The sequence below is a fragment of the Pelophylax lessonae genome, assembly GCF_965119305.1.
Source record: "Pelophylax lessonae genome assembly, chromosome: 1".
Classification (NCBI taxonomy): domain Eukaryota; kingdom Metazoa; phylum Chordata; class Amphibia; order Anura; family Ranidae; genus Pelophylax; species Pelophylax lessonae.
Genome location: NC_138768.1, coordinates 601,707,009 through 601,728,030, shown reverse-complemented (window position 1 = coordinate 601,728,030; position 21,022 = coordinate 601,707,009). Strand labels below are relative to the sequence as shown.

The following is a 21,022-nucleotide window of genomic DNA, read 5'->3' as shown; positions in this document are numbered from 1 at the left end:
TAAGCGTTTGTGGGGAACTGTATCAAACGCCTTAGCAAAATCCAGGTATACCACATCCACTAGTCTCCCCCTATCTACCTCACCTCCTCATAGAATGTTAACAGATTGGTTTGACAAGAATGCCCTTTTGTAAACCCGTGCTGATTGCTACTGATAATGTTGTTCACTTTAGCAAACTCTTGGATATAGTCCCTTATCATCCCCTCCAGAAGTTTACATACTATTGACGTCAGGCTGACCTGCCTATAGTTTGCCGGTACATGCCTCTGCCCTTTTTTGAATATTGGTATCACGTTCGCTTTCCTTCAGTCCCCTGGTACATTTCCTGTCAAGATACTATCTGCAAAGATCACGAACAGTGGTCTAGATATAACCTTACTGAGTTCTTTGAGTACTCTCGGATGTATGCCATCCGGGCCTGGTGATTTACTTGTTTTAATTTTATCAAGCCTTTCTCTGATTTCACCCTCTGTTAGCCATAGCAGCATGTCCTTTGAAGTACTGCTAACCATACAGTCATGGTCAGTGTACCCCTCCTTTTCTTGTGTAAAGACTGAGGAGAAGAAAGCTTTAAGCACGGTTGCCTTCTCTGTGTCCTCTGTAACCATCCTCACATCATCGTTAATTATGTGTGCAACATGCTCTGACCTTGTTTTTTTGCTGTTGATATAATTAAATAATTTTTGTAGGATTCTTTTTACTTCCCTCTGCTATTTGACTCACGAAGTTGATTTTAGCTATTTTGATTTCGTATTTACATTTATTATTTGATTCCTTGTATTGCTGGAAAGCCGATAATATGCCCTCCGATTTTGTATTTCTTGAAGGCCTTTTTTTTTCACTAATCACTTTTTTTTACATCACCGTAACCCAGCCAGGTTTGGCTTTGGCTCTTCTAAATTTATTTCCCATAGGAATGCACTGTGCGATGCTATTGTTTAATATGTTCCTAAAGCATTGCCATTTTTCCTCTGTGGTCAGTGTTCCTAGGGTTTGGTCCCAGTTTATTTACTCTATCATTGAGCACAGTTTGGGGAAGTTTGTCCTTATGAAGTTTAGGGTTCTTATGTTTCCCTCTTGCCTTGTTATATTGTTATTTATGCTAAATGCGATCATCCTGTGGTCTCTAGAACCGAAGTTGTCCCGGACTCCTACATCTGAGATTAGATCTGAGTCATTAGTAATTAATAGATCCAGCACTGCATTCATTCTAGTAGGAGAATCCACCAACTGAGACAGTTGTCCTGTAAGGTTTTCCTGAAGAGACAGGCCTTTAGTGAGTTTGCAGTCCCCTCTTCCCAGTCAATGTCGGGATAGTTGAAGTCCCCTAATATGATGACTGATCCCTGCTTTGCCGCGTTACCCACCATTGATAAAAATTCAAGTTCTATCTCCTTCCTTTGGTTGGGTGGCCTATAACAAACCCCCACAATAACTTTCCCCTTCTTCCCTATGGAGTTCTACCCACACGGTTTCTAACTCCATACTCATCCCTTCCATAATATCACTCCTCTCTACCACCTTTACACTATTCTTGACATAGAGACATACCCCTCCCCCTCTTTTTCCTTCCCTGTCCTTACGATACACAGTATAACCTTCGATATTGGCCAGCCAGTCGTGTGAGGGGTAGAACCACGTTTCTGTTATTCCCACAAGGTCTATGTCCTCCTCATGTACTAACAGTTCCAACTCATCCATTTTATTAGCTAGGCTCCTGGCATTTGCATATACCCCTCTTAGTTTTGTGGAAGTTGACAGTTAATAGTGCTTACTTTTATTCCTGTTCGGTCTGAGGTTTGTCTGAACAGACCCCCCAATGGTTGACTTTACGGCTCTACTGTCGCTGCTGACCTCAATTTTTTGGAAAAATAAAGCTTTTTCTTTTTGTGCTTGGCACGGCTCAGATTACAATGGAGCCTCTGGAGCGTGTATCACCACCTAACCCACTCCTTGACGATGCGGGACCCTCTGGGTCTCAGTCTGCCCTGGCGGAGGCCCTGCAGTCACTTGTAGCTAAGGTTGATATGGCCCTGCAAAGGCGACCTAGCAAAAAGCTCCCCCGCCTTCACCTGTATCCTCCTCTGCCTCCTCCGAGTCTGAGGTGGATTTGGCCGCCGCGGACAAGAGTCAGCCCATTGGGTCTGCGTCCACGCACCCTGAGTGCTCTTACAGTGAGGGCGAATTCTCCTCCTCCGCAGCCGCGCATGAAAAGGCGCTGGTGGAGGCCTTGATTGTGTCAGTGGGGGAAACCTTAAAGTTGGAGGACCCAGCTGATGGTGAGTGGGTGACGCCGATGCAGTTTGGCACCCGTAAATCTTCCAAGGTGACAAAGGTGTTCCCCTTTTCTGCCTGTTTTGATGAGATTGTCCCTAGTCAGTGAGGTTCCCCAAAACGCATGGTTGGTATACCGAAGCATTTCGCTAGGAGATATCCTTTTGAGGAGTCTCTCCTGAAGAAACCAACAATCCCACTGTCAGTGGACTCTCAGGTTTCCAGGCTAAATAAGGCCACACTTGCCGGTAGAGGATTCTCCATCCTTGAAGGATCCTGTGGACAAGAGAGCTGAAGCTGTGGTCCGTTATCTTTTTACAGTGGCCGTTCAATGTTTAGGCCAGTGTTTGCTATCACCTTGGTATCCCAGACCTTAACGGGATGGGCTACAGTTTTTATGCCACAACACCCTCCTGAGCTGGCGGATCAGTTGGTCCAGGGGTTACAGTACATTTATGATGCATCCTTGGATGCGGCCCCCTTGGCCGGTAGGGTATCTGTGTCGGCCAGCCAGGCTTCTAAAAAGGTACTTACTGATCTACCTTTTGTAGGTGACCGTGTATTCGGTGCCTCAATGTAAAAGATAATTAAGGGCCTTACGGGAGGTAAGAGTACATTACTTCCGCAGGTTGCTAAAGGTAAGGAACCTCGTTGTAAACGTGGTCCTTCTTTTCTCGGCTCGCAAGTGGCCCTTTCGCCCATCTGGATCGAAGAAAAGTGTTAGAGATCCACCGTAACTTTGTGGGAGGCTCCAAGAGACCCTGGAATGGTAAGTCGAAAGCGGGCACTACTGGTTCCACAGACAAGCCTTCCCCAGCCTGAAGGGGCGCCCTTACTCGCATCTGGGGTGGGGGGGGGGCGTCTTCGCCTTTTTCCGGAACCGTGGACCTTGTTAATTAAGGACAAATGGGTCCACGAGTTGATCCAGTTCGGTTACAAGATCGAGTTTCGGTCCTTGCCTCCAGCAAGATTCTTCCTTCGATCTTACACCTGTCTCATGATTGGCTACAGGGCCTCTATGGGGCAGTGCAGGACCTATTAGCACAATGAGTCATTGTGCAGGTTCCAGAGTCTGAACGTTTTCAAGGTTTTTATTCAAATCTGTTTACAGTTCCCAGGAAGGAAGGCAAGGTTAGTCTGATCTTGGACCTCAAGGCTCTGAACCGTTTTGTGCGGGTTCAGAAATTTCGGATGGAGTCCATCCACATCACATGGTAGTAGCTTTCCTTCATCAAGGGGATCTTCTGGCTTCTATTGATCTCAAGGATGCTTACCTTCATGTTCCAATATATGTCAGGCATCAGTGTTTTCTTTGTTTTGCAGTGGGCGAGGAGCAGTATCAATTTGTGGCGTTACCCTTTGGTCTCGCATCAGCTTCTCAGGTGTTCACAAGGGTTTTGGCCCCAGTGCTGGCCATGCTAAGGCAGAAGGGGATCGCAGTTCTGGGTTACCTGGATGATCTGCTTCTGCGTGCAGAGTCTTCCTCGGCTCTAGAAGCCGACTTGGACATTACTGTGCGAACGCTTCAGGAGTTCACATTGACACTAAATTTTCAGAAATCTGCTTTGACTTCGTCCAAACTGGACTACTTGGGTCTGATGTTGGATTCCGTATTGGCCCGAATGTTTCTTCCACAGGCGAAACCACTGAAGCAGCAAGATGCGATTCGAATCCTGTTGTCCACTGGTGAAATATAAGTTGACCTTCTCATCCAACATCATGATGGATTTTTTATATATCCTCTACAGAAATGATACATAAATCACCTAGTTATACGAGAGTGATACTTTAATTTTTCTTTTTTTAAAAAAATGTTTTACCTTCTCATCCAACATCATAAATTTCTTATTCAACAACAAATTTTGTTATTTTTAACTTGTTTGTCATTTTAATTTTTTTGCTTGGAAATACATAATAGTTCCCAGTATTCAGCCGTCTTTTCCAATGAATACGTTTCCACATTTTAATTTTTCATTTTTTATGTCTATTAAAAGGATCGTTTGTCTAATCGTAAATGTGTGCTGCAGTTTGATCGAGCATGATGATGTGTAAGCGGTTGATCATTTCCTTTGACTGGCCGGCAGACACTGGGTGTACTGAGAAGTCCCATGTGAGCAGAGTTAGTGCCAATTTGAAGGAGGATGCTTGATTGGCTACGGGGATGCTTCCGGCTATATTAGGACTGAGGAGTTGATTGACGGACACCGTTCCCGTAGACGTCCAATGACGAAACGCGTAGGGCGGAACCATATGTCAACGTCACTTCCGGTCTGCAGCTCGCTGTGTGTGGAACGCGGAAGTTCCCGCGGCGCTGCATACACTTTCTGAATCAATCTACTACGGCTTAAGCGTGAGTCACTGCTGCTCCCCTCTGTAATTCCTGATTACATACTACGCTATGAGAGGTTTTTTGCTTATTACTCAGATGGGATCCACCGGTCCGTAAGGATAGTTTGGTGCCAAATCTGGGGAATTTTCTCTTCACCTACCCTTTGCAGCCAGTATTATTATTTATGCTGAGGGGTAAGTGCGACCTCTGGTGGAAGTTGGGACTTGGCAACCGAAGCTCACTACCACCACCACAATTTTATAATTTTGATCAAGCACATTTGTGGACACTTTATTCACCTTATATTAATTATTATTTATTGTAAATATACTCATACCCTATCTTGTCACATTAATTAAATATATTCACCAGCACTTTGTAATCTTTTAATTATCCGACCATATATTTTACCGCTTTTATCTACACGATAATTCTTGTACACAACCTTTGCACTGGCACTTTACTTGCACATTTTTTATCATATGGTCTGGATCACTGGTTGTTCTTATTACGCATATTAAAGGTAGCGCCGTTTCCAACTACCTCCCTCCCTCCATATGACTTTTGGCCCCGAATTTTAGGGGTTGGTTGGTGGCTGCAACCTAGATAAAGTCAAAGTCTCTGGGATATTATCCATAGCGCTGGTTCTTCTTTCTTTGCTTTTAATCTAAATTACACCTCAAATGCAAGTTACAAACGCAGTGCATTTGTCTGCATCAGATCGCATGGTACAAAATGACCATCTGATCCGGTTGCAGTGTGTTCCCAAAATTGCAGCATGCACGACTTTGAAACTGATGCAGTGTGATTTGGGCCCTTTCAAAATGAATGGGCTCAAATAGCACCATACTCTAAATTGCATGTGAATTTTACAGGAATGTGGTGCGATTCCTGTGTAAATCATATGCAATTCATAGTGTGCACCTATGTTATGCTTACAGCAGAATAACTGCGGCTTCCTTAACCCCTTGGAGCCTAGGCCTTTTCTCTTTCGTTCATTGATGGACACAGCTCCTGATTCTGCTTAACCATTGGGTTATACTGCCCCTTACAGGAAAAGGACACTAGACAGGAAAAGGCTAGACTATGCCTATGGGTAGTCCCAGGGGGGTATACACCCACACTCAGCTATAGGCACTCAGTTTGTTTCTGCCTAGTCAAGAGTAAGGACCTAGCTCCTGGCATTTTTTTTCCTTTAAAATTGATTTTTTTTTCCTATCTTTGTTATTTTGTTCCTGTGAGAACCTACAATAAACTGCCGGAATGGGCGACGGACTGCATAATCTAGATCCAGAGGGTCCCCCCAGTCTGGCCAGCGAGCGCAGTGTTCCTCCTGGCCGACAGCCATCCACATCCTGATGGAGTGGTGATCTGTCAGGAGCGGTGCCCACCCTGTTCCTGGTATGGTAAGTAGCGGAACCCCCTCTACCCCTGGAGGTTTTTGGGGTGGATGTGTGCCCCTCCCTGGGATGGTGGGACCCCCGAGTTTCCCCCAGCCCTCTAAAAATTCGAAGGTCACTGTGGGTCTTCAGCCCCCCCTCCCTGGGTGAGGTTATGAGCTGGCTTTTGCGCTTTTGCCACATGCTTTTAAGGGGGGGCTTGTTGGAGTTGCTGCTTACCGGGTTTTTCCTTGTGCACAACTGGGAGTTGAGCAGGGTTCCCCAGATACCCTGGGGGTTGGTGACTAGGCCAGAGATGTCCTCTTGGCTCCCTGCTGCAGTTGTTGGGTTGGTTTGTCATCCGCTGGTGTGTGCCTCATGCGGCCAGGTCCGGCCCCAAATTTTAGGCCGCGGCTTTGCGGCCTACTGGTCGAGAGCTATGTGGGGTCCAGTGAGGGGTGGCAGAAGCCACTAGCCACCGTTTTGTGCCAAGGCGGCTGGGCATCCACAAAAATTTAGGCCGCGGCGTGCGCTCTACTAGGCCATGTGGCTGAGTCGACCTCTGTTGGTGGGGGGCGGCGGCCCCAGTGAGCCTGGCGGGGATGAGTGCAGGTGCTGGTCCTCCACACAAATTGAGGCCGCTGCTTATGGCCTAGTAGGCCATGTGGCCAGCTTGACACCTCCCTTGGAAGGGGTTGCGCTGTGGGGGCAGTTTAATTTTTGATAGCAACCATGCCGCCATTATTGTGGAGGGCACCTACCTCTTTTAGCGCTGCGGAACCATCAGGATACCCTGCCTGCATGTCCGGTCATGGCGGCCCCCATTTAAGGGGGCTATTTCCTATTGTGCGGGCCTCTATGGAGGGGCTCAGAGGGCGACCCCCCCATGTTACGGGGTCCAGTAGGTGGTCCATTTGTGGACCTTGGGTCGGCGTCCCCCTTGCGGGATTGCAGTCCGCGGCCCTCCCCTGATATGTTTTTCCAGGTGACCTTAGTATATAGCGTCCACCACCCTCCTCTGTCCATCACATCCTGAATCGGTTTCGGCTGCGGCGGACGTGAGTCACCCTACTGTACCTCTCTGGTACAGGTCAAGTGCGTCCATAAAGTAATTCGGTCCGGCTAAAAGATTGAGTTTCAGTCTTTCCCTGTTACTTCATGGGGTGATTCCAGTTCCGGCTTTAAAATGTTTTCAGGGGTTTTTCTCAAACCGGTTTACAGTTCCTTGGAATGAAGGCAAGGTACGTCCAATTCTAGACCTCAAGGCGCTAAACTGCTTTATGCGGGTACATAAGTCCTGAATGGAGTCCACTCGGATGGTGGTGGCGTCCCTACATCTGGGGGATTTTCTCGCTTCTATCGACATCAAGGATGCCTACCTTCACATTCCAATATGTGCCGGTCACCAGTGCTTCCTCCACTTTTGCCGTGGATGAGGAGCATTTTCAGTTTATGGCGTTAACCTTTGGTCTTGCCTCCGCTCCTCGGGTCTTCAAAAAAGTATTGGCCCAGGTGCTAGCATTGTTGCGCCAGCAAGGGATCGCGGTACTGGGGTACCTGGATGATCATCTTCTGCGAGCAGTCTCTTCGGCTGCTCTGATGAACACCTTGCAGATCACCCTGCGATCTCTGATGGAGTTTGGTTGGATTCTGAACCTTCAGAAGTCTGCTCTGGTTCCGTCCACAAAACTGGACTATCTAGATGGATTCGGCCTCAGCCAGAGTGTTGCCTCCTCTGAAAAAAACTCAAAAAATTGCAAAGAGGCAATTTAGCGTCTGTTGTCCAGCAGACGGTCATCCTTCCAGGCTTGCATGCGGGTGCTGGGCCTGATGGTGTCTACCTTCGAGGCTGTTCCGTTTGACAGTTTCACATGAGATCTCTGCAAAACAGATTCTGGTGAAATGGAACAAGAATCCAGTCTCTAGAGGTGGCTTAGTTCTCCAGCACTTCGACAGGGAAATCCTTCTCCCCCTTTAATGGGCGGTTGTCACCAAGGATGCTAGCCTGTCTGGGTGGGAAGGCTTCTTGGCACAGCTTGTGCTCAGGGACTCTGGAAGAGTCCAGACTGCCGATCAATGTACTGGAACTCCGAGTGATCAGACTTTGTCTGGATCATTGGATAATTTGTCTTCAGGGGTGTCCGGTACGAGTTCAATCCGGACAATGCCACTGCCGTGGTCTCTGTCCATCACCATGGGGGCACAAGAAGTGTCTTGGCGGATCAGGAAGTAGCTGGCTTTCTATGGTGGGCAGAATGATGGTGGGTAGCCCTGTCTGAAGTACACATTACATGGATGGTACAGAGGTTTGTGGCATGGTCTCGGGATCCTCTGGCCGACCCCGCAGACGCATTAGTGGCTCCTTGGTCTGATTTATGCCTTTCCCTCTCTCAAACTTCTGCCAAGACTCCTGTGCAGGATCGAGTCAGCAAGGGATATTCCGGTCTTTCTGGTGGCCCCAGACTGGCTTTGCCGGTCTTGGTACGTCGATCTGGTATGGCTGGTCGCCTATGCTCCTTGGAGACTTCCTCTTAGGGAAGATCTGCTGTCTCAATGACCAATCTTCCATCCTGCTTTACAGTCGCTGATTTTAACGGCTTGGCTGTTGAAAGCCAGGTGCTGAAGGATAGAGGTTTGTCTGAATTGGTGATTCCTACCCTGTTAAAGGTTAGAAAATCCACCTCTAGGAAGATCTATCATCTTATTTGGAAGATGTACGTTGCATGGTGTTAGTCTTTTGAGGTTCTCCTTTGCTCTTTTTCAGTGGCTTGACCTTCCTCCAACGGGGGGGTTGAGCAGCGCCTGACCTGGAAGTACGATCAAGGGCCAGGTCTATGCCTTGGCGGTCTTCTTTCAACGACCATTGGCCACACGTTCCTTGGTGTGTACTTTTATCCAGGATGTTAGGACACTTGCCTACCCCGGTGCAGTCTTCATTGCCGTCTTGGAACCTCAATTTGGTGCTTTCAGTTCTCCAGATACCTCCTTTTGAAAATCTTAGGGAGGTTCCCCTGCTTACGTTATGCCAGAAGGTGGCCTTTTGGGGGCAATCACTTCTGTGCGCAGGATGTCGGAGCTGGCGGCATTGTCTTGTCGTTCCCCCTACTTGGTGGTTCACAGAGATAAGGTGGTTCTTTGCCCCTGTCCCTCGTTCCTTCCAAAGGTCGTCTCTGCTTTTAATTTGAATGAAGACATTGTGTTGCCTTCCCTGTGTCCCAGGCCAAAACATCCTAAGGAAATTGCTTTGCATTCCTTGCAAGTGGTTCAGGCAATTAGGGTGTACCTGGCAACTACAGAGTCTTTTAGGAAGTTAGACTCCCTTTTTGTGCTCACGGATGGACTTCGGAAGGGGTTGTCCACTTCTGCTGCGACCATTTCCAGATGGACAATTGCGCAACGGTTTTTCAAATGCAATTTTTTGGGAAAGAAATACACTTTTATGAATTAAAAACAAATCCGTAAAGTTAGCTCTTTTTTTTTTTTTTTTTTTTTTTTTTTTTTTAATAAGGTGAAAGATGTTACGCTGAGTACATAGATACTGAACATGTTATGCTTTAAAATTGCGCACACTCATGGAATGGCAACAAAAATTAAAAAATCTCCGTAGGCGTCACTTTAAAAAAACTTTACCGGTTACCTGTTTATAGTTACAGAGGAGGTCTAGTGCAATAATTATTGCTCTCGCTCCAACGATCACGACAGTACCTGACGTGGTGTTTGAACACCATTTACATATAGGTTGCGACCTGCATATACATTCGCTTCTGCGCGCAAGCATGGAGGGTCGGGCACTTTACTTTCCCCTTCATTTTATTAATTTTTTTTTTTTTTACACTGTTCCTTTTAAAAACAACATTTTGATCACTTTTTACTCCTGTCACAAGGAATGTAAACCTCCCTTGTGACAATAATAGGCAGGGACAGGTACTCTTTATGGAGGGATCTGGGGTCTAAAAGGCCCTAAATCCCTCCTCTGCACTTAAACGCATTCAAAATGACAATTTTGGCTGTTTTGAAATGCTCTTCTTTTTTTTTTTTTTTAAATCTGGCTCCAGTACCTGGAAGGGATGTCAGGACATTTGTTTCCAGGTTTTTATATCTGAGACCTGATCAAAGCCGAATCTGGCTTTGTTCGGGTCTTCGGCCAGCCGGCAGACGTGGCGGCTGTTCGCTCGGGTCTCCGAGTGGGTTACCCGTTTAGAGTTACAGAGAAAGTCTTGTGCTGGAGTAATTGCTCTTGCACGAACGATCGCAGCGATGCCTCATATGTGTGGTTTGAACACTGTTTACATTTGGGGGAGCAACTTACATATGTGTTTGTTTTGGCGCATGAGCACGGAAGGATAGGGCGCTTTGTATGAAAGTTTTTTTCTTATTTATTTTACACTGTCCCTTTTTAAAAAGGTTTTCTGATCACTTTTATTGCTTTCACAAAAAAAAATGTAAACATCCTTAAACATCCTTTGTGACCATAATAGGCAGTTACAGGTACTCTTTATGGAGAGATCTGGGGTCCAAAAGACCCCAAACCCCTCCTCTGTACTTGAAAGTATTCAAAACAGTATTTGAATACTGTGGATTTTTTTTAAAAAAACTGGCGCCGTGGGCTGCCGAATAAATGTTGTGATGTTTCCGGATTTCCACATCGGAGACCAGATCAAAGCCGATTCTGGCTTTGTTTGGGTCTCCAGCCAGCCGGTGGACGTGCGGGCTGATCACTCGGGTCTCCAGGTGGGACGGGAGAGCATGGGTGAGCCGTGGAAAGGGGGACTTCCCCTCCCTATTAAATTTAAGTCAGGGAAGCGTGGGGGCCATTCAACTGTATCCGTTCCTTCATCCTCCAGGAACTGGCTGCATACTCTTGCCACATAAGGCCAGGCATAGTCGTGCACTATAAGGAATACAGGACCCACTGCACCAGCATATAGGGTCTGACAATGGGTCCAAAGATTTCATCCCGATACCTAATGGCAGTCAGGGTGCCATTGTCCAGCCTGTAGAGGTCTGTGTGTCCCTCCATGGATATGCCTCCCCAGACCATCACTGACCCACCACCAAACCGGTCATGCTGAACAATGTTACAGGGAGCGTAACATTCTCCACAGCTTCTCCAGACCCTTTCACATCTCACATGTGCTCAGTGTAAACCTGCTCTCATCTGTGAAAAGCACAGGGCGCCAGTGGCGGAACCGCCAATTCTGGTGTTCAATGGCAAATGCAAATCGAGCTCCACGGTGCTGGGCAGTCAGCACAGGGCCCACTAGAGGACGTTGGGCCCTCAGGCCACCCTCATGAAATCTGTTTCTGGTTGTTTGGTAAGAGACATTAGCACCAGTGGCCTGCTGGAGGTAATTTTGTAGGGCTCTGGCAGTGCTCATCCTGTTCCTCTTTGCACAAAGGAGCAGATACCGGTCCTGCTGATGGATTAAGAACCTTCTACGGACCTGTCCAGCTCTGCTAGAGTAACTGCCTGTCTCCTGGAATCTCCTCCATGCTCTTGAGACTGGGAGCACAAACCTTCTGGCAATGGCACGTATTGATGGCCCAGGTATTGCCTCATGCTGCCAGTAGACATTGACCTTAGCCAAATAGAAAACTAGTGAAAAAGAGTCAGAAAAGAGGATTTTGGTAAAAAAATGTCAGTAACCTCCACCTGTAAAACCATTCCGGTTTTGGAGGTTGTCTCATTGTTGCCAATCTAGTGCACCTGTTAACCGCTTGCCGACCGCCGCACGACTATATACTGCTGCGGTCAGCCCCTCACAGGCAGAGTGACGTATCGGTACGTCACTAGCCTGGGAGGGTCTGGGGAGCGAGCGCGCGGCGTGCTCCCGCGCAGTCACAGACCCCCCCCCCCGCGCGTGTGACCAGCGGACCCGATGTCCGCCGGCCACTCTGCGATCGGCAGGGGAGAGGGAGAAAGTCAGGCAGCTTGTGTAAACAAGCTGCCTGTCATTCTCCTCGGTGTAAAGACACTGATCACACGGATCTACTATGTAGATCCGTTGATCAGTGTCCTTACAGCTCAAGCCACAGCCAATCACAGTAGAAAGCACGCCCCTAGGGACACACACAGCCCCTCCCTCCCAAATAAAGTTAACCCCTTCACTACCAGTGTATTTTTACAGTAACAGTGCATATGTATAGCACTGATTACTGTAGAAATGTCACTGGTAACCCCAAAAGTGTCAAAAATGTCAGTCAAGGGTCCGATCTGTCCGCCCCAATGTCGCAGTACCGCAAAAAAAATCGCAGATCGCCGCCATTATGCGTTAAAAAAAAAACAACAAAAATGACAAAAATCTTTCCCTTTGTTAGTAAATGCGATAACTTTTGCGCAAACCAATCAAAATACGCTTTTTGCGATTTTTTTTTTTTTTTTTGTACCAAACATAGGTAGCATAAAACAAATTGGCCGAAAATGTTAAAAAATTTTGATTTTTACATTTTTTTTGGGGGAGAATTTCATATAAAAAAATGTGAAAAATATTGCTATTTTTGCAAAATTGACGTTTTTTTTTGTTTATAGCGCATGATCAAAAAATCGCACAGGTGATCAAATACCACCAAAAGAAAGCTCTGTTTGTGGGAAAAAAAGGACGCCAAATTCGTTTAGGTACAGCGTCGCACGACCGCGCAATTGTCCGTTAAAGTCACGCAGTGCCGAATCGCAAAATACCCCCTGGTCGTTTAGCAGCCAAATCCTCCGGGGCTTAAGCGGTTAATGTCATTAACACCAAAGCAGCTGAAGCTGAATAACCACCCCCTCTGCTGCTTAACTGACCAGATAAATATACCAGGAGTTTAATTGGCTTGATGTTCTACTGTGATTAAAAAGTGTTCCTTTCATTTTTTTTTTTGACCCAATGTAGCTCATAAATGGAGGCACAGCTACTCACACGCATGAGTTGGTGACTTGACCTCTAAAAAGCAAACCTTTATTTTGATGCTTGTTTTTTTTCTTCATTAATAATTTAAAATATGAGGCTATTTACACATTAATCTTTTAATAGCGCATGGACATACTAATCCATGTGTTTTATCGAAGAGGCTTGCTAGATATTTACATTGTTGCATATTTATTGCATATGAGCTCTAAACTAGACTAGACATTGTTAATGGTGTTGTATAGTATATATCTTAACATCCTAAAGCTAAAATCCCACAGAAATATTAATGCTGCTTTTCCCCTCTAAGAAAAAGGTGGCCCAAGGTGCAGCACCATACCGAGATGAAATAGATGGTCTTAAAAATCAAGTGGTGAAGGTTGAAATGGACAGAATAAAGTTGTCAAAGTCTACAGATCAGCAGTAAGTATAATAACTGTTTTTGATAAAGTTGCAACTAAGTAACCACCATTTTTGAATTGTGCATTCAGTAAATTCCAAATCTTTTTTTAATATAATCATCTGTAAGGATAATTGTAATTTAAAAAAAGAGTGCATATGCGTTTTTTCCTTCTCATCCATCAAGGTACACACAAACTCATACTGTTGGGTTATATTGCAGCCCACAGGAGGATTTGACATTGGCAAACAATATAAATCTGTAGGCTAACCCAGGATAGTGCCCTTCCTCTGCCCAATGTCCTGGTAGGAAAAATGTATCCTTTTTTTTTTTTTTTTTAGCACTGCTGGGAAAGGTCTAATCATATTTAGCTATCTTTTTCCTTTCCTTCAATTTTTTTCTTCTGTCAGGATTCCTTACTACATTGCTGCTTGCGTTAGTCTTTACAAGGCAGCTGTCCGGAACAGCCTTTTCTCATCCTAGCTTTGGGGAGCTGTACCTTGACCCTGTTGGACTGGAAGTAATCTTCAGGCACTGAGATCTGCACTAGGCACTTTCCAGATCCTGAGCTGGTAACAAGTTAGCCCTAATACACGTTCATGGTCCAGAACCACTGGCATTTCACTCTTGCACTGTCTCTGAGGAAACCATGAATATGCTGATCTGGCTGAGCAGCAGGAGCTATCCTGTTTGCACTGCTGGGCATCTTTGACTTTACTGCTTTGGTCACCTAAAGCTTTTCAGACTCACATTAACCACTCGTTGCAACCACCGTCATGTGGTTGCAGCATGTCTGTATCTATACACAGTGGGTACAGTTCCACAATAATGGTTTACCTCATCTTGCGCTGTCCTAAAGATTCTGTGGACATACCCTTTACCTTTATGAGGGCACTGATGTCTGTAGTCTGGAATCCTGCTATTCTGTCCCCCTGCCATTAGCGTGCCATTGTGCAGGACCTCTCGACAAGCAGAGCCCTTGCTTTCTGTTCTAAAGAACTGTCCTTTTCAATGCTTATAAACAGAACCTCCTCACTGTTATTTCTGGCAGTGATAGCTCTGCCTTTGCTTCCCTTTCTTTCTTTTTCAGCTTGGGGACTGAGTATCCTGGAAGTCAGTTTTCCTTGCTTCCCTGCCTCTTAGTATTGCCTTTATAAAAATTTCAAGTCTTTACTTCCAATTTTCTGCTGGGATCTCTGGTCCTGGCAGCTTTTTCTCCAGATTTTTTTCCTGTGAGATCTACAAGCAACTATGCTGGATCTGGGCGAAGGTCTGGATGTATAGATCCAGTGGTCACCCGAGCCAGCCAACGAGCGCACGCAAAACTTAGCTCTGTGTTTGGTCGGCCGTGACATAGTCCCACTGCACGGGGACTGGCCCCGCAAGTTGTCTCGCCAGGTCGCACACGACCTTGTCTAGGCCGAGTTGCAGCATTCCTATTTGGCCGACAGCCCCCCCACTTCGGCAGGGAGGGGTTCTGTCAAGAGATGCCCCCCCCCCCCTCTTCAGGTATGGTGAGTAAATGTTCCTCCCTCTTCCCCTGGCGGCGGATTATGGGGTGGACACGGACCTCTCCCTGGGATGGTCGTACCCTCACATTCCCGGGTTCCCCTCTGTCCTTTCAGGCACCCCCACACCTACCTGTCAACCCCCCCCCCCCCCCCCACACTGCTGGGGGCTATCGGGCCTACTACTGGGGGCTGGGACCATGCTTCAGGCCGGGGGTGGGGGGTGCGGCACCAGACGAACGATCGTGCAGGGGGCGTTGCCGCCTATTCCTCCAGGGTCCACCTGCCAATCGATCCCGTTTTGGAGTCTGGGGGGGGCCCCACGAGGGTCCTCAGTTGAAAAATAAGGTGATTTGATATCAGTTCCAATGACAACCTACCTCAGCCACATCCCAAGTAATATTAGACAAGAAAAAGAAAGACAGGGCTAGAAGGGTGGGAGATTCACCCGCTGGGATAACCACCCAGCTGAGCAAACTCCCACCCACGCCCTGTAGACCAGGACTTTAAAGGCTATGTGGTTGTCATAAACAAGTCAACTCAGTAAAAAATATACATTTCTCTTACGTCCTCTGACAGTCGCCGCCCGATGGTATTAGCCTTCACAAAGGGGTAATGGCGCACTCTGCAGGAGCAGGCTAGGCAGATAATTGATTATCCGGTTAATACAAAAAATCCTGTTATACCTCAGCACGCCACTAGGGGGCCATCCCTCAGCCATTATCCAGAACCCAATCTGATATTACCTCAGTTTGAAGCTGCCTAGCATCAGGAGTAGAGCTAGGTCTTCCCTGCTGAGACCTAGAGTCTCGGTTTTCTTTGTTTTTTTCTGAATTTGTGTTTTTTCTTTACACAATAGATTTTTATTTTCTCTCACTATCACTAGTTAGTCAGGGATTCCTTTCCTGGAGGACTACAAATGACTGCAGAGCTGGGCCTTGGACTGGGTATCATAGATCCTTATGGAGTCCCAGCCTGCCATGGAGCGTTGCAGGTTACTGGTATGCCCAGGCCTCGCAACAACAGTGCCCCTCCATATGGGGACGAGCCTGCGGAGCTGCACTTCGCTGAGGATGTCTCAACCCGAATCGACCGTGTGTTGCCAGCATCCCCCCATGGCTGATGGCACCCCCACTTAGGGTGGGAGGTCTCCCGTATCTGAGTGGTGCCCGCTTCTGGACTGGTGAGTACTGATACCCCCTTGTCCCTGGGGACGTTTGGGGGGTTGTGGGCCCACTCTTAGGTTAGATAGCAGGGCTGGTGGTCTCTGTAGAATCCCCCTTCTGGCCGGGTTGTGGGTTTTCTCCCTCCCTGCTCCCGCTGGGGGTGCTGTGGGGGTCTCTCTGGGGTCCCTGATGTTAGCCAGAATGTGTTTGTACACTTATTTTGCCGCCGTTTGGGGCGGCCGCCATGTTTTCTGGTGTGCAGTTTCTCAGCTCTGTGTGAGGACAGCAGCCATGTTAGGATTTCTGCACAGGCTCCTGGTCGGGCACCATCTTGGATGTGGGCAACATGTCTAGTAAGGGCAAGCGGCCATTTTCCCTGTGACTTTTGTCATAGACTTTCAATAGGTACCTTTTCTCTGGGCTTGAGGGCTGGCCTCTAGCGATGTGAGGTAACTTCCTCCTTCTTTTTACTTTTCTCCTGTGTAAAAATGTGCTGACAGGCTGGGGATTTTTGTTTACCCCTCTGTCATTTTTCAACCAAAACGATTTTTATTTGTGGCTAGTGTGTTTTCACAGGGGGCTCTTTCTGTTAATGCAGATTGAGGGGGGGGGGGGGGGTCAGCGGGAATCGCAGATTTAAAGGGCCAGCGTCCCTTTTTCATTTTAAGGCAAAAATGGACTCCCAGGATAATACATTTCCCACAGACCTGGTGGGTTCTTCAGGTACACCTGAATCCTCTCCCATGGCCCCATATCTGCTGCTCTGGCGACTTTGGCATCCCAGGTGAATCTGCTGATGTCGGCACGCTCCTCCATAAAAACGGCCTGTGCCCTCCCAGTTCTCTGACTCTGAGACCGGAATGGTTGCCACGGACCGGTCCGCCGCTTTGAGAGAGAGGAGGAGGGGGAATCTTCCTCCTCGGGAACACGCTACGATCGATGCTCTCATGGGCGTCATAACAGAAACTCTCAATCTTAACGAAGAGCCAGCTCAATCAAGTGAGCGGTCCATTTTTTCAGGTTCCACAGATCCCAGAAGTCGGGTAAGGCTTTTTTCCTGCCCGGAGGGTTTTCACGGGATTGTGAATGGCCAGTGGCGGCGCATTTAGCACATGTTGGTGGTGCCTAAGCGTTTTTCCATCGACTACCGTTTTTTTAGAGGCGGTAAACGAACGTTGGACGGTGCTCCCAAGCACACACTGTGTCTAGGCGGAATAAGTCCACCTTGCTGCCAGTAGAGGATTTCCCGGTATTCAGGGATCCGGCTGATAGGCGTGTGGGGCGCTTGCCCGCCACATTTATTTAGTGGCAAGTTCCCTGTTTAAACCTGTGTTTTGCCTCAGTGATGGCCTCTCTGGCGCTCACGACATGGTGCAAGGGGCTTCACAGCAGGATCAGCTCATCCACACTGCGATGTTCCTGTGTGACGCGGCCGTGGCTCCGTTGGTCGCACGGTTGTCGGCGGTGGGGATTGCGATCCACCGCATTACCTGTTTAAAGCGCTGGTCGGTTGACCACGCGTCTAAAAAGACGGTGTCTGAGGTCCCCTATGAGGGGGGGTCGTCTTTTTGGGATAACTCTAGTTGAGTTGCTTAAGGGGCTTACAGGAGGTAAGAGTACTCGGCTGCCCTGGGTCACGGGGAGGGGGCTCAACATAATTGCCTTTGGGACGCAAGAGAAAGGTAAACCCTTCTGACTTCCCGGTGGCCACGAGGAGCCGTGGTCGGGTGAGCCACACGCCGGTCAGTCTGGTTCGGCGGCCCAGTCCACCTCTCCCTACAGGGAAGCCCTCCCCGTTGTCGGGGTGGGGGGGGGGGGCGTCTGCTTTCCTTTCAGGAACCCTGGTTGTCCGGCATTCAGGGTTCACAAACTGATTCGTTCAGGGTACAAGATCGAGTTCCGATCTCACCCCGCAGACTAGTTCTTCATGTCCATTCTCCAGCTGTCCCCTGATCATTTCAGAGACCTCATGGGGGCTGTGCACGATTTGCTTGTCCACTGAGTCATTGTACCTGTTCCTTTCCGGGAAAGGTTTTGCGGTTTTTACTCTAACCTGTTCACGGTGCCCAGAAAAGAGGGCACGGTGCGTCCGATTCTGGACTTATAGTCCCTGAACCGATTTGTGCGGGAAGTTCAGGATGGAATCCATCCGGTCAGTGATGGCCTCGTTGAGGCCTGGGGACTTCCTGGCATCCATCGACTTGCAGGATGTGAATCTCCACATCCCTATTTTCGAGGGTCATCAGAGATATCTCCGCTTTGCGGTGGCTGGGGAGCATTGCCAGCTCTTGGCGTTGCCTTTCGGTCTCGCTTCGGCTCCTAGGGTTTTCACCAAGGCATTGGCTCCGGTGCTAGCTTTACTGCGTTTACGGACATTGCGGTCCTCGGTTACCTGGATGACCTCTTGTTGAGGTCGAACTCATGTGTAACCTTGGCGAATGATCTGGCCGTGACGGTTCAAACACTTCAGGAGTTCGGGTGGACCATCTATTTTCAGGAGTCTGCACTGACTCCTACTCGTTTCCTGTACCTAGGGATGGTCCTGGACTCTGCTAAATCTCGGGTCTTCCTTTCCGGAGGATAAACTCGGGACTCTGCGGGAGGAGATCAGAACTCTCAGGAACGACGATCTCTCCTCTTTGCGGACCTGCATGCGGGTTCTGGGCCTGATGGTCTCGGCCTTCGAAGCCGTTCCGTTTGCTCAATTTCACACCAGGTCTCTGCAAGCGGAGATCCTGGACAGGTGGGACCGGACACCTCAGTCCTTGGAAAGGAGTATTTCCTTGAGTCATCCGGTGTGGTCGGATCTCCTGTGGTGGCTCCGGCCGCAGTCCTTGACACGGGGTCAGTCTTTCCGGCCTCTATTATGGACGTTTGTCACCACAGATGCCAGCCTGTCGGGCTGGGGAGGAGTTCTGGGCACGCTTTGCGCCCAGGGGACGTGGTCAGTGGGGGAGACTTCGCTACCGATCAACGTCTTGGAGCTCTGAGCGATCAAGATTTGTCTGTTCCTGTGGCTTACATCAATCACCAAGGGGGCACGAGGAGTGCCGGGGCGGCCAAGGAAGTGGCCGAGATTCTGTCCTGGGCCAGGTCGCAGGTACCTGCGTTCTCAGCCGTTCTCATTCCGGGTGTAGATCACTGGCAGGCGGACTATCTGAGTCGCCAGACTTTGGTCCAAGGGGAATGGTCCCTACATCCGGAGGTGGTCCACCTCCTGTGCGCCCGGTAGGGGACCCCGGGCGTGGATTTGTTTACGTCCCATCTCCACAAAGAGGTGGTAAGGTTCGTGGCCAGGACTCGGGATCCTCTGGCAGATGCCGCGGACGCGTTGGTGGTGCCTTGGCACCGCTATCGGCTACTGTATTCCTTTCCTCCAATTCGACTGTTCTCCAGGTTCCTCCACAGGTTGGCATCGTAATGGATGTCAGTCATTCTGGTGGCCCCGGACGGGCCTCGACGGTCCTGGTACGCGGACGTCGTTCAGATGGTCGTCGAACCTCGCTGGCGGCTTCCGCTGCGAGACTATCTTCTGTCTCAAGGACCGATCTTCCATTCTGCTTTACAGTTTCTGGCTTTATCGGCATGGCTGTTAAAAGCCAGGTCCTGAGGGATAGAGGTCTTCTTCAGGCGGTCATCCTTACCTTGTTAAAGGCTCGCAAAGCCACTTCAAGGAAGTTTTCTCACCGCACCTAAGAAGTGTATATCGCTAGATGCGAAGTGCATGATTTTCACCCTCGTTCCTTCTCAGGGGCGACGGTCTTGGCCTTCCTGCAGGAAGGCGTGGATCAGCATCTGGTGCTGACTACGGTCAAGGGTCAGTTGTTGGCCTTGGCCGTATTTTTTTCAATGACCTTTGGCGCCGCTTTCTTTGGTCCGCACCTTCATTCAAGCGGTGCGGCATTTGGCTCCCCCGAGGAGAGCTCTCTGCTTCCCTGGGACCTGAATTTGGTTTTGTCATTGTTACAAAACCTCCCTTCGAGAACATCAGAGAGATTCCTCTGTCTGTTGTCGCAGAAAGTTGCTTTTCTGGTGGCTATCGCGTCGGCTCGCAGAGTGTCTGACTTGGCGGCCTTGTCCTGCCGTTCTCCTTATCTGGTTCTTCATAGAGATAAGGTAGTTCTGTGACTGAATCAGTCTTTTCTTTCCAAGGTGGTTTTCTTCATTCCACCTCAATGAGGATATCGTGTTGCCTTCGTTGTGCGCACGACCCAAGCATCCTAAGGAGTTTGCCTTGCATTCTCTGGATGTGGTCCGGGCAGTCAAGGTCTACCTTTCCTCCACGGAGTCGATTCGGCAGTCTGATTTTCTATTTGTTTTTTCCTGAGGGACCTCGGAAGGGATCGGCCGCCTCCGCGGCGACCGTTTAGAAGTGGATCAGACAGACAATTGTTCAGGCCTATTCCATCACGGGGCAGGTTCCTCCTTTCCCGGTAAAGGCCCATTCTACTCGAGCCGTTAGTGCCTCTTGGGCTTTTCGCCATCAGGCGTCTGTGGCTCAGGTGTGCAAGGCGGCGACCGGGTCGTCCGTGCACACTTTCACAAAGTTTTTACAAACTTGCTGTGTTGGCATCTTCGGATGCTTCCTTTGGCCGCACAGGTTTGAGTGCGGCAGTTGTTTATGGGGACATTATTTTTACTTTCCCTCCTTATGGGGTGTTCTTTTCTGGGTTTGTTCCAGTTTTTTCCTGTGGGCTCAGGTTGTTACTTGCCCAGCTATTTGCAATACCTTCTAAATCTGTTGCGTTGCTTTCCCACCCCTCATACCTGCACTGCTTTGGGACGTCCCATTAGTGAAGGCTAATACCATCGGGCGGCAACTGTCAGAGGGCGTAAGAGAAAATAGAATTTTTGTAAGAACTTACTCAAGTTCTTTTCTCTGAGTCCTCTGACAGTCGCCGCCCCCACCCCTCTGGTTTTTGGATCTGGGGGTTGTTGCCTTCCGTTGCTGCTTGCTACAAACTGAGGTAATATCAGATTGGGTTCTGGATAATGGCTGAGGGATGGCCCCCTAGTGGCTTGCTGAGGTATAACAGTTTTTTTGTATTAACCTGATAATTATCTGCCTAGCCTGCTCCT

At 48.6% G+C, this 21,022-nt stretch overlaps 1 protein-coding gene across 1 annotated transcript in view; it reads left to right on the top strand.

Moving 5' to 3' along the window:
• The window catches only part of CENPE (centromere protein E), a 328,099-nt gene that overhangs the window by 247,869 nt on the left and 59,208 nt on the right, over window positions 1–21,022 (top strand). The window contains exon 53 of the mRNA XM_082248665.1: window positions 13,180–13,292. Within this exon, the coding sequence (XP_082104791.1) occupies window positions 13,180–13,292 (113 nt within the window). The remainder of the gene's footprint in view (window positions 1–13,179; window positions 13,293–21,022) is intronic.